The 16,482-nt window shown below is 39.2% G+C and overlaps 1 protein-coding gene across 1 annotated transcript in view; it reads left to right on the forward strand.

Moving 5' to 3' along the window:
• Positions 1-133: 133 nt before the first annotated feature.
• The window catches only part of HS2ST1 (heparan sulfate 2-O-sulfotransferase 1), a 150,732-nt gene continuing 134,383 nt past the window's right edge, over positions 134-16,482 (forward strand). The window contains exon 1 of the mRNA XM_063428360.1: positions 134-508. Within this exon, the coding sequence (XP_063284430.1) occupies positions 385-508 (124 nt within the window). The 5' untranslated portion in view covers positions 134-384. The remainder of the gene's footprint in view (positions 509-16,482) is intronic.

Raw genomic sequence — 16,482 nt, forward strand, 5'->3', positions numbered from 1 at the left:
AAAGCGCAAGAGCCAATCGCGTTGCAGCATGCTTCAGGGTGACGTTGCCAAGCAACCGATCTACCAGCGTTTGACGCGACGTCGGGGGACATGGCACGCCGTGGGGGCGTGTCTCTTTGACGTGTTACGCCGGGGGCTGGCGCTGATGCTGCGGAGGGTGCTGGCAGAGCGGCGGATGCTCAGTGTATCCTGAGAGGTGGTTCACGCTGCAGCCCGTGCGCGCTGTCTCTTTATATTCCCCGCTCCCTTTCCGCCCGCTCTCACCCTCCCCCCGCGCTCCCCGGCTCCGCGGCAGGGGCCCGGCGGGAGTCCAGCAGGTCGCCGCAGTGCCGCTCCTCCCGCACACTGCCCGATGCCCACGTTATGTCGCCATAGACCAGTTTGATGGGGCTCTTACGGATTATGATGCCGCCCAAGTTGCAGCTGCTGGCGGTGCTGACCTTTGGGGTCGCCATGCTCTTCCTGGAGAACCAGATCCAGAAACTGGAGGATTCCAGGGGGAAGCTCGGTAAGTCAGGGGGGGATCGAGCCCTGTCATCATACAGCCTGGTCAGCCGCAGCCTCTCCAGTCACAGCCTAATAGCTGAACACTGTGTGCATGGAGCCCGGGGACACTGGCCCTCAATGATAGAAATGATATATACAGTGTGTGTATATCTATAATGACAAAATATAGAATATACATATATATATATACGTCTATACAGTGTGTATATAGAATGGCAAAATATAGAAATGATATAGATATACACAGTAGTGTGTGTATATAGAATGGCAAAATATAGAGTATTGCTGCATGCAATGGATACCTCTTATATTGGACTAACAGAATAATTAAAATACAAGCTTTCCACAGTTTTGCTCTCTTCCTCAGGTTGAAGTGTGTGTGTGTGTGTGCAATAAAAAAAATAATATATATATCTATCTATCTCATATGTTTGGGTTAGACTAACACATCCAGTAGACAAGATACCAAAATACCAGAGAATTGCAGTGTGCAATTACATTTTTATTTTATAGGACTAACACAATACTTAAAGACCAGCTTTCCTGAGTTTTCCTCTCTTCCTCGTGTCTGAAGTATTACCAATAAATAGGAAGTTTAATAGAATAGTTGCACTTACGGTCTTCTTTATTAAAAAAAAACAAAAAAACTCAGTATTTAAATCACATCTACAAAAGTGGATCAGCGTTTCAGTCCGCGCTTGGAACTGATCCTGGTGAAGTCCCAAACGAGGACTGAAACGTGTGTGTGTATATATGAATGACACCAGTAGTGAAGTCTTTTGCACTCCTGATGCTGAGAGCTTACTGTCCCCAAGACATAAAAGCCATAGTAAAACTGCAACTCACATACATATACAGCCTTTCACACAAAAGTGTGAAAAGTCAAGTTTATAAGTGAATTTCACATTTTAGGCCATGATAGACAAACTGGAAAATAGCTTACTTGCAATTTTTTTTTTCTCTCTTTTCCTATTTTTTCCCCTAAAATTTGTAATGCAATTTCAGAGGCAATTATTGACTAAAATGAGAATAGTCAGGAATTTAGTGTGAATTTCAAGCAGAAATTGTGAGACATTCTCTACGTTAGCAATGTTTGAATTCAGTTCTGCTTCTTTGGCCATACATTCCCAATGATTCACACTTTAGTGAATAACCTTGCTTGTATTTTGCTTCTTATAAAATATATAGGTAAGAGGGCTTTATAATTACCAGTATATCCCAGGTTGGAGTTGCACAGCCCCCTCCCCCTATCAAAACAATAAATAAGCAGAACTCTAACATACCAGAATGTAGACGTTTAGCCAATCAAGCACCATTTCCAGCAGTAGCGCCAGAGGTTAGGCTTGTGACTAAATCATTACCGGATTTTAATTTCCCATTAGTTCAATATAAACTGTATTTCTGGAATTTATGTTTGATATAGTTGGGAAGTTACATTAATATACAAAACAATGAATGGCCAACTCTCAAGGAAATTCCTCGAAAATGTCAATTTATTTGTCATGATGAAATACTGGAATATAATTAATAAACTCTGATGAAAAGTAGTGTACTTTTATTTATCCCGTCCACCGGGTTAAATTCCTGAGCCAATAGGATGATTAGCAAAACTTTTTTAATTCTGTATCCCAAAATGTTTTCTCGGTGGTCCCATTTTTTTATTCCAGTGGACTCATGTGATTAACAAATTGTTTATTCAATATGCTTCAAACATTTCATGCATTTGTTTGCAGTTTTTATTTTGAGTACATAAGCCAAGGTAAACTATCAACTTCTGCTTCTAAATTAAAGGAACCCTCCAACACTAAAGAATATGTTGATATAACTAAGAGAAAATGCCGAAGTAAACATTTAGACACTAAAATCAGCAGAATACTACTAGGTGTATCCTGGGCATGCACATTATGTTTCAAAAAGACAGGAGAAACACTATAGAACTCCACAAGCATTTATTATTCTCCTACAAGTATAAAAAGTTTACTCACATTGCAGTGTGCGTTAATCTGCTAAAAGATAGCCCCAAAAAGGAAACCTCAAAAGATCTATTATTCACCTAGTGAGACCATTTTTATGAAATATACAATGTTGCCATATTTAAAAGTGTGCTGCCAATGGCACAATGTTGCCATATTTAAAAGTGTGCTGCCAATGGCACAATGTTGCCATATTTAAAAGTGTGCTGCCAATGGCACAATGTTGCCATATTTAAAAGTGTGCTGCCAATGGCACAATGTTGCCATATTTAAAAGTGTGCTGCCAATGGCACAATGTTGCAAATATTTAAAAGTGTGCTGCCAATGGCACAATGTTGCAAATATTTAAAAGTGTGCTGCCAATGGCACAATGTTGCAAATATTTAAAAGTGTGCTGCCAATGGCACAATGTTGCAAATATTTAAAAGTGTGCTGCCAATGGCACAATGTTGCCATATTTAAAAGTGTGCTGCCAATGGCACAATGTTGCAAATATTTAAAAGTGTGCTGCCAATGGCACAATGTTGCCATATTTAAAAGTGTGCTGCCAATGGCACAATGTTGCCATATTTAAAAGTGTGCTGCCAATGGCACAATGTTGCAAATATTTAAAAGTGTGCTGCCAATGGCACAATGTTGCAAATATTTAAAAGTGTGCTGCCAATGGCACAATGTTGCAAATATTTAAGTGTGGCTGTAAGAGTAACATACTGCATGACTAAGCTGCAAAGATGGATTCCCCATAAAATAAAATGCAGGAATAGCTGGCACTAGATGTATAGAAGTAAACTGGGAAGCAACACCAATGTGCAAAAGTAACATCCTCAGGATGTACTTGAAAACCAGAGTAATCTGAATGTACCTTTCCTGGTTTAAATGCATTATTATTATAATAATTATTATTATTATATAAGCAGCTAGAGTCTATATCCTGATGGGAGAAAACATTAGGAGGTAAGAAATAACAATTTAGGTGATAATCTCCACCACCCCCTCTATGTAAAGCCCTTCTTGGAAAATTTCATTGTGTAGTTAGTTGCAAGACAAAGCAGAGAGAGTAATAAAGTCTGCAAAAGTCACTTGGGTTGCTGGATCTAAACCAAACTATACAAAAAGGAAATTGAGAAAAAAAAGCTGGCTAAACAGGGCAGGAGGAAGGGGTAGACACAAGAGGGCAGCAGAGCGGGGCATAGAGAGTGAAGTGTGAGAGGCTCAATATGAATTTAAATCTGTCAGCTCCGTTACATGATCTCTAGACTATAAATTTGGTATTTAGTGTACTACAACTACCGATACTCAATTAGTAAATGAATTTCATTGAAAGAAGTATTCAGCTAGCTAAAGCAATATGTCCTAGGAATAGCTGAATAGATCTTTCTTTGAACTTCATTTAGTAATTGAGAAAAAAGTTGGTTGATGGGCTGAAAAGTCAACACACTCTGCCTATAATTTATTGCAATATAAAGCAGAATAATAATTTTTAAACAAAGACCTTTGAGTGCACTCTTTCAAGGATGGTTTACGTTTTAGCGAGGGGGTTTATACCAAGGCAAGTAAAAGACAGGGAGATACTTTAGGTGCTGTGCCCGTGGTAAATAAATATCCTATCAATTATCTCTGGTCCAATCACATGCTCCTTACAGAGATACATTGAGAACCTATGGTAATTCTGCAAATAGAATGCTTCCCCTGGAGAATTGCGTAATGATGGCAAATGTGCAGTATTCAAAACTCTAAGTTCTTAGTCTTTGTGTCTGTGAGTTTGTTAATCACTAGAGGTATGTTCTCAGACAAATGTAAACATTGCTGTGTTACATTGTCCAATAAAATGGACAGCATCTGTGCACCAAAACCACTACATTAAAATGTAATACAATATCCAAATTCCAGCACCCTCACTCACTAACAAAATTGAAAGTGACCTTTTGTGTGCCACTGCATCTTTATGAATTAAGGTGTTCTGGTGTCAGGAGGTCCCTGACGCTGGCTTACATTTAGGGATTATGTGGCTCGCTCTGCCCCCTCCATAATCTGCTTTCTGAAAAATCTTAAAAACTGAAGCCTTGGCATGCCACAAGCAAGGCGTGCACCTCTGATTGGCATAGTATCAGCTGACCACTCTAAGCCAATTAGTAGCTCTCCACTTACAAAACTGGTTGAGGAAGCCTGCAACAATGCCAGTGTAGCTAGATTATATCGGGTTCTATTCTAGCAACCTAATGGCTGTTCTGATGAGGTTAACCCACGTACTTGGCAAATCCATCCTCCTCGGACTCTTTGCAGTGCAAGGTTTAATAGTGATGGTGTGGAAGCAAATCCAAGGAAGATGGCCTGGCCTCCTAAATATACACATATGACACCAGGTAGCCTACATTCACCTAAACATTTTATGTTTCATAGGGGTGCTGCTCGTGCCAATTCACAAAACATCCATCTTCTGCACTCACTTGTTAAACACCAGCCTCAAAGATGTAATGGTTTGGCTGCTTAGAACCTCCCTTAATGGTTATGTTAAAACAAGTAGCATTAGGTTTTTAGAATGCAGATTTGTAATGTTGCTGAGAAGTGTTGTTTTGTTTTTGTTTGTTTCTTTCCCTCTTCTTTTCACAGTCTTATTGTTTCAATATATCCATCAATATTATTATGATTATTCATTTTATAGTCGAAACACAAAAGCAGAGTTACTGATTAGTACTTACTTATTTTATTAAATTAAGACATACATGGAACTTTTTATATAACACACAAGAATTTTACCCTGTGTTTATACACATTTGTGATATGTATTTCATAATAAAATATTTCTGATTTAGCTTTGCATTTGTAATATATTTATTTTACTCTGCCATCCTTTACTGTATCACAAAGTTTGGTTTTTAAATTTTTGTTTTAATTTAAATTACATAGATTTACTTACACCATGATTTGTGATGTTATCATTCTGCACACATTTTAAATATATACCATGCTTATCTTAGATCTGTTCATTGCCAGTGTATCATTAATTTATTTATGTCCTGCGTTGTCTTTTCAGAACAAAATAGTTTTTATTTATTTTTTCCTTCCTCTAAAATTTATTTGTAGTTTTTATACTCCAAAGATGCTTGTGTGATGTCTACACAGCTATTTTCACTTTGTATCTAAAATCCCAACATAAATATTAACTGCGTGCATATGGTCTTGCTTGCTAACTGTTGTAGCAAAATATCTGTGTAATATTCTAATCAGCAAAGAGATTGTTTGTTTCTTTCCCAAAAGTAATAAAAAAAACAAACCACAATGCTTGTTTATGTAGATACTATTTGAAACACATAGTTTTGCAGATGCTCTTCACAATTGTTTCTATAATATTATATTGTTTCTATAAAAAAAAAAAAAAAAATACTAAATCTATATTTTCGGTCTAGATTTCAGTGCGTGCGTGGTTGGTTGTTGCCTCTTTCTACTTTAGTATTGCTTATACTTTTGTGTGTCTATATCTGATCATAAGATCTTGCATGTTTTAAACTGTGTGTATCTCTTAAAGCAATATTTGTTATCCTGATTTTCCACAAATGTTTACTTAAATTGATAGCTCAAAGAGCAGCCTCTTTTGCCAATCGGTGAATTGGGTGTACAGTCCATATTAAATTTGGTGTTGTGCTGTTATGACCAAAATGCATATTTTTTCCACCACTCAAGTGACTTAGAATGTATGCGATGACGGTTGAAGCTCTTTAATCTGTAAATCAGGGTCTGTTCACAGTTATCTACATCTGGTGTGGGCATTTGCCCCCGACCCCCTCCATTTTACTCTGTTTACTGAGACAGGAAAGGTTGTTGATCAACTTTGATACACATTGCAATCAGGAGTGTTTTGTATGTATCTGGGGGCCAGGTATCTGGGGGCCTTAAAACCCTATGCAGTAGAAGTTTTCTTTTTTTTTTTTTTTTTTTTTGGATAACTCCTCTTCAACTTGCTGCTGTAATATGTTTTTATGTCCCTGCAAGATAAGAGAGTATGCAGGGTTCTCTCTACCCCCTCCCTCTTCATTCCTACAAAGCTGTTAAGATAAAGCTTTTCATTTTGTCTGGAATAAAAAAAAACTGAATTCTTGTGTCTTACAATTGCAACTTTTTTTTTTCTTAAACAACTAAATGGTCACATGAAGTGATACAGGTTAAAAAAAATAAATAAGACACTTGACATGCACCTGTTAAATTTCCACAGAGGTTTTAATCGAGCATTAGCCCCAGGAATCAGCAACATTTGCTGACACAACTTTAACACAACAGTCTGGTTTCAATAAATTTAAAATATAGGATTCAAAATATCCTACAAAACCATTGCTTTACAAAGGGGATTTTTCTTTGAAAAATCAGAAGCGAAATGGTTGTGTTGCTGGTTATGGGATCAATTAACCTCTTTCCAACTAAAGATTTCAAATCTATGACACTTCAAATCCACAACTATTACAAAAATGATTAAGGTCAGAATTGTATACAAAATAAGTATCACGCTTATACCAGGTCAATATTGATTAATGTGTCTAATCTGCTGCCTCTTTTTAATTTTGTTATTGCTCACCTGCCAGGTCTCAAATTAGAGCCAGTAAGGCAGCCAGCCAGCCAAAGCTATTCATCAATTCTGGTCCTACGTTAATTCATATAGCGCTGTATGTATTTAAAAAAAAAAATAAAATTTTTTTTCCCTACTCTGCATAGTTAAACTGGATCTGTACTCACACATGTGCCTTGGCTTTTCTTGCATCCGATGCCCTCCCCAACCATGTTCATACCTTGAGCCTGGCTTTATTACCATTATTTCTGGAGTGCCAATCCCTCTGGGTCTTCTATCTAGGCGCTGCCATCATCTCGTATCTAAGATGGCGGTTCCCGGAAATGGAATACTCTGCCCTAGCTGTGTTTTTGCAGTCTGAGAGGAGCAGTGACTCACTGATACAGGACTTGACATTTTGCATGTGAGTATCTTCCCTGGGGTCCAGTGGGGATCAGACTGGCCAGGTACAGGTCTAAGGCAGGAGCTGTGATAGCTGCTGCGCACTGCTCTACTCCGGGGGAAGATTTGCGTTCACAAGTGCTGGGAGGAAGAGTTCTGAGATTTATTCTAAGCGATGCAACGTGTCAATTGTGGATTATCCTTTACAACTGGCAATCACTGCTCTAGTTACACTAGTAGATATTATTATTTTTTATTATTATTATTATTATTATTGGTATTTATGAGACGCCAACAGATTCTGCAGTGCTGTACAATTAGTCCCAAAGGGACTCCTTATAGGCCAGAAACTTTGACAGCCTTCAGTGCCGTGTAAAGACACCTCGAGTGCCATGCATGGTACACGTTCCATAGGTTGCTGATCTCTGCTTTACACAGTTCTTACCTGCTGCCTCTCTCCTGCAGTACCATTCCAACTGACATCCCAAGACATGTGGAGGCAATAGATCCTATACTCCCTTTGCTAGCCCTCCCCCGCATATGACAGGAGCCTGTATGTTTCATAAGTAACATGGTAATAACATTTAACATTTAATTCAGTAAGGGTTGCATTTTTCTGTTTGTATTATTTCATTAGTTTTTGTTTGCACTAACATTTTCCATGTTGTGTGTTTTTTTTTTTTTTTGTGTGGAAGGTTTGTCATAACTTGTTGAATCCTGTTATAAAGTGAATAAAATGATACTTTGACATAAGTGTTTTTTTCTCTCTTTACATAGCAGTTATTGCTTCCTCAAATCCAACACCCAGTAGAATTCCAAGTTTCATTCTTCGTAATCCAAGTGCAGCAGTATTTGTGTCTGGTTTTTATTTACAGGACATACTAAAGTGTGAAATGTTGGTGGTAGTCCAAACAGTTTGAAGAAATCGTAAATCTTTCATCTGTCAAACAATGACAGTTGTTATATAAACCCTTTCAGTTAAGCCTACATTTCAGATGACAGTAACATGTTTGCGCGTTTTGATGACTTGGAAATTGTGCAACATGGCTTTCAGAAAAAAAGCTTCTTGGTGATTTTATGTGTGAGGTGAAAGACATTTCCTCTCTTGGCAGCAATGGTAGTTGCATTTTATTATGATGCATTTTTAGAACAAATAATTTTGTAATTCTCGTTTGACAGAATTTAAAAAATTATTTTTTTTAAATATAGAGATTATAATTTATACTGTGATCATGGACCAAAATATATGTAGAAATCATATTTGTCACTATATTTAAACCTTGCTTGGAGTTTTTTTTGTTTTGGTTTTCTTCTTCTTCTTCTTCTTTTAACCCATTAAGGATACCACCGTTTTAGATTACCCTTCTCCCCAAACCCTGCTCTTACAGTAATGGCATTTGTTATTGTTTAAATTTTACTTAAAAAGAAGTCCCGTTGCTGTTTGGCTTCTTACAGGGGTAGCCAAACAACGGCAAAGAGACTGTCACATCACCTTTAGGTAGCTTTAGATACAAATTGCAATGGGTAGTGCAAAGGACTATTCCAGGACAACTAATGGTGTTTTTTGCTAAGCTGGGAATAGTGGATAATTAACTAGAGTAGAGTAGAGGTCAGCAACCTATGGCACTCTAGGTGCCTTTACAGGGCACTTAAGGCTGTCAGAGCCAAAGCCTCTGGCCTATCAGGAGTCCCAATGGGACTTTAGATATCTGCTAGTGCAACTCGAGCAGTGATTGCAAGTTGTAAAGGACACTCCTCAATTGACACATTGCAGCACTTAGAGGAAGTGATCTCAGAACTCTTCCTCCCAGCACCAGTGAGGGGGAATCTGCACTGGAGTAGAGCAGCCAGCCGCAGCGATCACAGCTCCTGCCCTTGACCTATACCTGGCCAGCCTGGTCCCCAGTGAACCCCAGGAAAGACACCCACACTGCTAGGTAGAGACAGAGCTGCAGAAGAAGCCTCCCCTCGTATAAATAATATAAAAAGGCCACACACACACACACACACACAGGCCCTACAAACACCACACCACCAAACACACATATCATCCACACACACAATTCCATAAGCAGCCCAGATTCATTCAATAACACAAACTACTCATGAACATACAGAATATAACTGCCCACATACACACAAATACAACGCTACAGAGCAACTTCAGCACCCATAAATAACACAAGCACAATACGACAACATACACACCACACTTTAAAAAAAAAAAAAAAGAAACACACCAAGAGACATCAAAATTATTATTTTTTATTTTTTTGGCACAGTACTACTAAAAGGTTGCCTGCCCCTGAACTAGAGAGTTGCACATTTTAATAGGTGAGCTTGAAAAGGAGTTTCAGATTCCTCTATTTTGATATGACATTAGCAATCTTAATGGTTAATTCTCATTTTTTTTTTAAATCTTTACAAGAAAGCCATTATTACAGTAATATGGACAGGCAAAACTAAAAGAATACCAAACACAAAGTGACATAACTAATTTGGCTTAGTCAGTATGGTAGATACCTTGCACATGGAGGTTTCAGATCATTCTAATTATGTGTGTACTCTGATCCAAAAATTCTCCATATATTTACAAACATCTGGAGGGGTTAGAAGCTACCTAAAAAGTATATTCTAGGTTTCGTATGTCTTGTAGCTGATGAAAGTGAAGTTTTCCATGATGGATTTTAAAAAATATTGGAAATAATTGTATTGTATAGATGAAAGTTCAAACTGCAAATAGGTTGGTGCATCTCCACTACACGTGGAAGTAAGAGTCAGTCTGCCAAAGCTCTCTCTAACAGAGTCTAGATACACCTGGGTAAATGCGACTAGTTAGTGACCAGCTGGTTTGACATGCTGGCCTGTAAGGGAGCATGTGTTAACGAACCATGTGGTAGCACAAGAAAATTGTTCCTCTTACTTTCTGTAACCTGTTTTCCATCACTCAAAGACCTCTTAACAGTCACTAAATTGACTCTTGGCAAAAATGTAAAAGACAGCATGTCTAAATCGGAGACATCGAGCCAATGTAAAGATGACCCACTGTGGCCCAATGGGATATGTCTAGGTCCGGTATCCACTGCAGTATCTGAGTAGGTGCAGCTCAGAGTAGCGATTTGATAGTCTACTGCGGGGTAGGCAACCTTTGGCACTCCAGATGTTGTAGAGCATTATGAGCGATTCAGAGTGCTGAGATGGTCTACTCTATAATTGTGGAATGAATGATGTGCAGTCTGGTAAAGGGAAGCAGATTATAATTAGCGACTCCTGGACGATAGAGCACCATGGCATCCTCCATTCACTCCTTGCTGTGCATTGGGGGCTCATCTATTATTCCTATATACTGGACAATAGTTTATTCACTGCTGGAAAATACTTTGTGGAGTAAGATCAGTATCCCTTATAGGTTTGAATACAATGCTCTTGATTGGAGTGTCTCATCCTGGTTGGGTGGTGTGGGGAAGATTTGCCCACAGCACACGGGTATACCCACTATGCAGGGCACAGAGGGACACTTTAATGATATTCAAGGTTTTTAATTTTTTTTAAATTTCGTTTTGTTTTTTTTGTGTGCAGTTTATTGGAATCCATTATCTGTATAATACAAAACGTGAGGCCAGCTTTTACATAAACCTACAGTTATTACGATTTCAGAAAACTGTATTTTTCTGCATAAAACTAATTTAAATTGACATATTTGTGCTTTCTTTAAAATGAGTTTGCTTTCCAGCATATTTGTATTTGGAGACGACAAAAGCCATAAACACAAATGTGTTGAATGTAAATCCACCCCCCCCCCCCCCAAAAAAAAAAGGAATGGGAAAAAAACCTAATTGGACTGGCTTAATCTTCCCTGGCTTTTACTCTGGATCTTTTTTTCTTTCTTTTTAAACAATCTGTAATGCGGGATGGCTGTGAGAAGCTGTGTATTATATTCTTATTTTCACTTGCACAGCTAATTAAGAGAGGGTGCAAATGCTCTCAACACTGCTTGTGTTCTTCTACATTTTTGCTTGCAGCTGCTGATTCCACTCTGATTGCAGTAGCAGCTCTGTAGCCCTTGTGTTAATGTAAAGCTGGAATGCTCATACAAGGTAATTTAGGAATTGGTAAGTTTGCAGCTGAGCTTTGCCAGGCCCTGCAGGAGCTGTTGTGGTTTGCATGCACAGTTAAAACGTGTCTAGGAACCGTGGTTCTCCATACCTGATGGTAAATAATCAAAAGTACCTGCCACAGTTCTTGCATTCCTGATGAGATGAAATACTTGTCATTTACAGCTGAAAAATTTGGATTTATAACATATGGTATAAAGTCAGATTTAATTCATTTATTTAAAACACTGTGCTGTAGCTCAAAAATTTAAAAACTGTCCCTAATAGTTTCTTTACTTCATTTACTTTTGCTCCTTGAACAACTCCTCTTTATTGGCATGGAGGGCATTGCAGAAATGCCTACATTTTCAAACTCTTTCAATGTGTAGAGTTTGGGGTTCTTTTATTTTATTTTTTTACAAGGAGGAAAAAAAGTTCTGGGTAAGTTTTTTTTTTTTTTTTTTTTTTTTATTTCTTTTTTTTTTTATAATTTTTATTTTCATATAAAGACTAAAAACTTCACACTTTTGTTTATCGGTGCAGGTTTTTGCTCTTTTCCAATTACCGTATATCACTCTAGCGGTATTGTGTAAGGATTCTGCCTCATTCTCCATGCAAAACGAAAAGAGACAAATATAAAAATACTGTATGTGCTTAATTTTTACTTTTATGCTTTTTTTTTTCTGAACAGAACTTATATGTTAATCCCTTCCTATTCACATGTTTAAATATAAAGTTAAATGTCACTAACAAGCACTTTTTGGCAAATATTGGCATAAATGATCTGAAGCAAGGGATGTATAGCTAGCATAAAAAAGAACAGAGTCTGGAATGTTGGTGTAAAGCAAGTGCTATTTTTATTACGTACAGAAGATTTTACCAAAATATAAGTAAAAATGTTAAAAAAAAAAATCAATAAAAAAAAAAAATCTTGCTTATAGGTATTTATAAGAACTCTAAAGGCTAAAAATTGCAAAAGAATATAACCATAATGTCTGTATTTGAGCATAATACCCACATTCACTACATACAGGTAACTTATATATTTCTAAAATAAAGGTTTAGATCATTCACTCCTGAATGTGTGAATGGTGTCACCCAGTGACACTTCCTGTACTGTTTTAAAGAATGGGATGAGCTGACCTTTTCAGCACATTTGCATTCATTATATCCGTAACTAGTGGCTTCTGGCAGAGAAATTAATTCCTTTATAGGCTGGTCGTCATAACTAGAGTATACACGAGGGTGATCCATGCTTTGAAGATGATATATACTGCAAAATATATGAAAATACAAATGTTTATACTATATTGAAAGGGTAAAGTGGAAAATTGTTATTAAACTTCACTTTATTCCTACCAAGTATATAAATTACATGTTCTACATCAGGTGTTAAAATTAATCTAGATAATAAAAGTTCTATATTTACTTTGTGCCAACTATTCTCACCTAATTACCGTATTTTTCGCTCCATAAGACGCACCACACCATAAGACGCACCTAGTTTTTAGAGGAGGAAACCCAGAAAAAAAATATTCTGAACAAACTGTCCCATAGTGTTTCTTTCTATGGGACAGATTGTTCAGAATATTTTTTTTCTCCCCTGTCCCATAGTGTTCCTTACCACCCACTCCCCTCTCCTGTCCTATAATGACCTTTAATCCCCCTCCCCTGTCCCATAGTAATTTAAACCACCCCCCCTCCTCTGTTCCGTAGTGATTTTTAACCCCCCCTTCCTTTGTCCCATAGTGATTTTTAACCCCTCCTCCCCTGTCCCATAGTGTTCTTTAACCCCCATCGCCTTGTCCAATAGTGTTCTGATCCCATAGTAGTCTCCCTCCCCTCGTCCCATAGTGCACTTTCCCTCCCATAGTGTCCCCCCCTCCCCTTGTCCCATAGTGCACTTTCCCTCCCATAGTGTCCCCACCCCCTCATCCCATAGTGTTTCCCCCCCTCCCCTTGTCCCATAGTGCACTTTCCCTCCCATAGTGTCCCCCTCTCCACTTGTCCCATAGTGCACTTTTCCCTCCCATAGTGTTCTCCCCCTCCTCTTGTCCCATAGTGCACTTTCCTTCCCATAGTGTTCTCCCCCCTCCCCTTGTCCCATAGTGCACTTTCCCTCCCACAGTGTCCCCCCTCCCCTTGTCCCATAGTGCACTTTCCCTCCTATAGTGTTCTCCCCCCCTCCCCTTGTCACATAGTGCACTTTCCCTCCCATAGTGTTCTCCCCCTCTCCCCTTGTCCCATTGTGCACTTTCCCTCCCATAGTGTCCCCCTCCCCTTGTCCCATAGTGCACTTTCCCTCCCATAGTGTCCCCCCTCCCCTTGTCCCATAGTGCACTTTCCCTCCCATAGTGTCCCCCTCCCCTTGTCCCATAGTACACTTTCCCTCCCATAGTATTCTCCCCCCCCTCCCCTTGTCCCATAGTGGATTTCCCTCCCATAGTGTTCTCCCCCCCTCCCCTTGTCCCATAGTGCACTTTCCCTCCCATAGTGTCCCATAATTACTTACCTGTCTTGTAGCGTGGGCCGGCTTAACAGCGCGCACCGCGGTACTGGTACTTCAATTTCAGGTTCCGGTTTCCGGCGGGACTGAAAGGAAGTGTGCACACTGAGTGCGCACTTCCTTTCAGTCCCGCCGGAACATGAAATTGAAGTTCCATTACCGCGGTGCGCCCTGTGCTGCCGGCCCACGCTTCAAGACAGGTAAGTAAACTTTCACATTCGCTTCATAAGACGCACAGACATTTCCCCTCACTTTTGAGGGGAAAAAAGTGCGTCTTATGGAGCGAAAAATACGGTAACAACCACTTCCTTCGAGACTTTGTGTGTAGAAGTATATCTGCCCACCCAGATATCCTTACTTAATCCCTTAAGGACACATGACATGTGTGACTTGTCATGATTCCCTTTTATTCCAGAAGTTTGGTCCTCAAGGGGTTAAAGGGACGCTATAGTCACCAGAACATCTACAGCTTATTGAATTTGTTCTGGTGAGCAGAATCATTCCCTTCATGATTCCCTTTTATTCCAGAAGTTTGGTCCTTTATAGTGTCCCTTTAACCCCTTAAGGAACAAACTTCTGGAATAAAAGGGAATCATGAAGGGAATGATTCTACTCACCAGAACAAATTCAATAAGCTGTAGTTGTTCTGGTGACTATAGCGTCCCTTTAACCCCTTGTCACCAGAACAACTACAGCTTATTGAATTTGTTCTGGTGAGTAGAATCATTCCCTTCAGGCTTTTTGCTTCAGAGAAAATGCAGTGTTTACATTACAGACTTGTGATAACTTCACTGGCCACTCCTTAGATGGCTGTTAGAGATCCTCCCTGGGTCATGGCTGCCTAAAATGCATCCAAACATTCAGTGTCTCCTCCCTCTGCGTGCAGACACTGAACTTTCCTCATAGAGATGAATTGAATCAATTCATCTCTGTGAGGAGTTGCTGATTGGTCACGGCTGTGTTTGAATTGTGCTGGCTCTGCCCCGATCTGCCTCTTTTCAGTCTCCGCCAATCCTATGGGGAAGCATTGTGATTGGATCAGGCTACCACTTCTGCTGATGTCAGCAGGCAGTGGGCAGGTCTAAAGGAAACAGGGACACAGCAGCTTCAGGTTTGAATACAACTAAGATTTTACTGTATTTAGGGAGGCATGAGGGGGACAGGGGGGCTAGCGTCAGGAATACATGTTTGTGTTCCTGACCCTATAGTGCTCCTTTAACTATTCCAAAATCCTTAGCATGCACTTGTCATGTTTTTCACAAACTGTACATTGGTCCTAAAATTTGACCTATATAAGTCAATCTCGATTCATACATTAATTATTCTAATTACAGAATGTTTTAAAAACCGTAGGCTTATTGAGTTTATCAAATGTCCCTTGCAAGCACATAGAATCCACATAATGCCTGTGTAAGCAAGTTTTATATGTACCTGGTGAACATGAAAATCTAGGAACCATTTAAAATGGTTATTGTCTAATTTACTAGATGACAAGACTATTTGCAGGACATGTAACGTTATTTGTTTTCCTTCCCTAGGGTAGTAATTATAAGGCTTTCATTGCTCCGACTGCTAAAGTTGGTGTATAATTGGTGAATCATACCGGAATTAGTGTCATTGCTAAATTGCAATACAATAGTATTTCAAAGAATACAGAGAACAGTATTTTCATTAAATAAATTGATGCGGTACATTCTTGCAGCTATTCTAGATTTGCCACACTGCTGTTCTAAGCCATTATCTTACTTTGGGGGGGACCTAATTTTTTATGTGGAACTCTAGACATTCCCAACTTTTGCGGTGCGAGTCTGTTTTGTGTTTATTTTATTACTTATATGAAATTGTATTGTTTGAAAGTTGAGCACAAACTCTTAAAGGATCACTATAGTGTCAGGAAAACAAACTAATTTTCCTGACCCTATATAACCCTTATGCCCCCCCACCCTCAGGGTCCCCCTCCCTTGGCAATGAAGGGGTTAAAACCCCCTTCAGTTACTTACTTTAATCCAGCGCTGGGCTCCCTCGGCGCTGGTGACCTCTCCTTTCTCAATGCTTTCCTATGGATGTTCTGCACGCTGAATGCGATTTTCGCATCCAGTGTTGCAGAAGCGCCTCTAGTGGATTATGTTAATTCTGAATGAATTCTTATGATTAGGGATACTATAGTCACCTGAACAACTTCAACTTAATGAGGTTGTTCAGGTGAGAACTATAGCTCCCTCTAGCTTTTCTCATGTTAACACTGTATTTTCTGAGAAAATACAGTGTTTACATTGAAAGCTAGGAACAACTCCAGTTGCAGTCACTCAGAGTGAACCAGAGGGACTTCGGAGTTGATGGAGGCATAATATGCCTCTTTTGTCTGCTGTCAGCAGAGCACAGGGCAGCACTGTGCACAGCATCCTGTGATTCAGTATCTCCTCCCTCTGCATGCAGACACTGAACTTTCCTCATAGAGATTCA

The sequence above is a fragment of the Pelobates fuscus genome, chromosome 7, assembly GCF_036172605.1.
Source record: "Pelobates fuscus isolate aPelFus1 chromosome 7, aPelFus1.pri, whole genome shotgun sequence".
Lineage (NCBI taxonomy): Eukaryota > Metazoa > Chordata > Amphibia > Anura > Pelobatidae > Pelobates > Pelobates fuscus.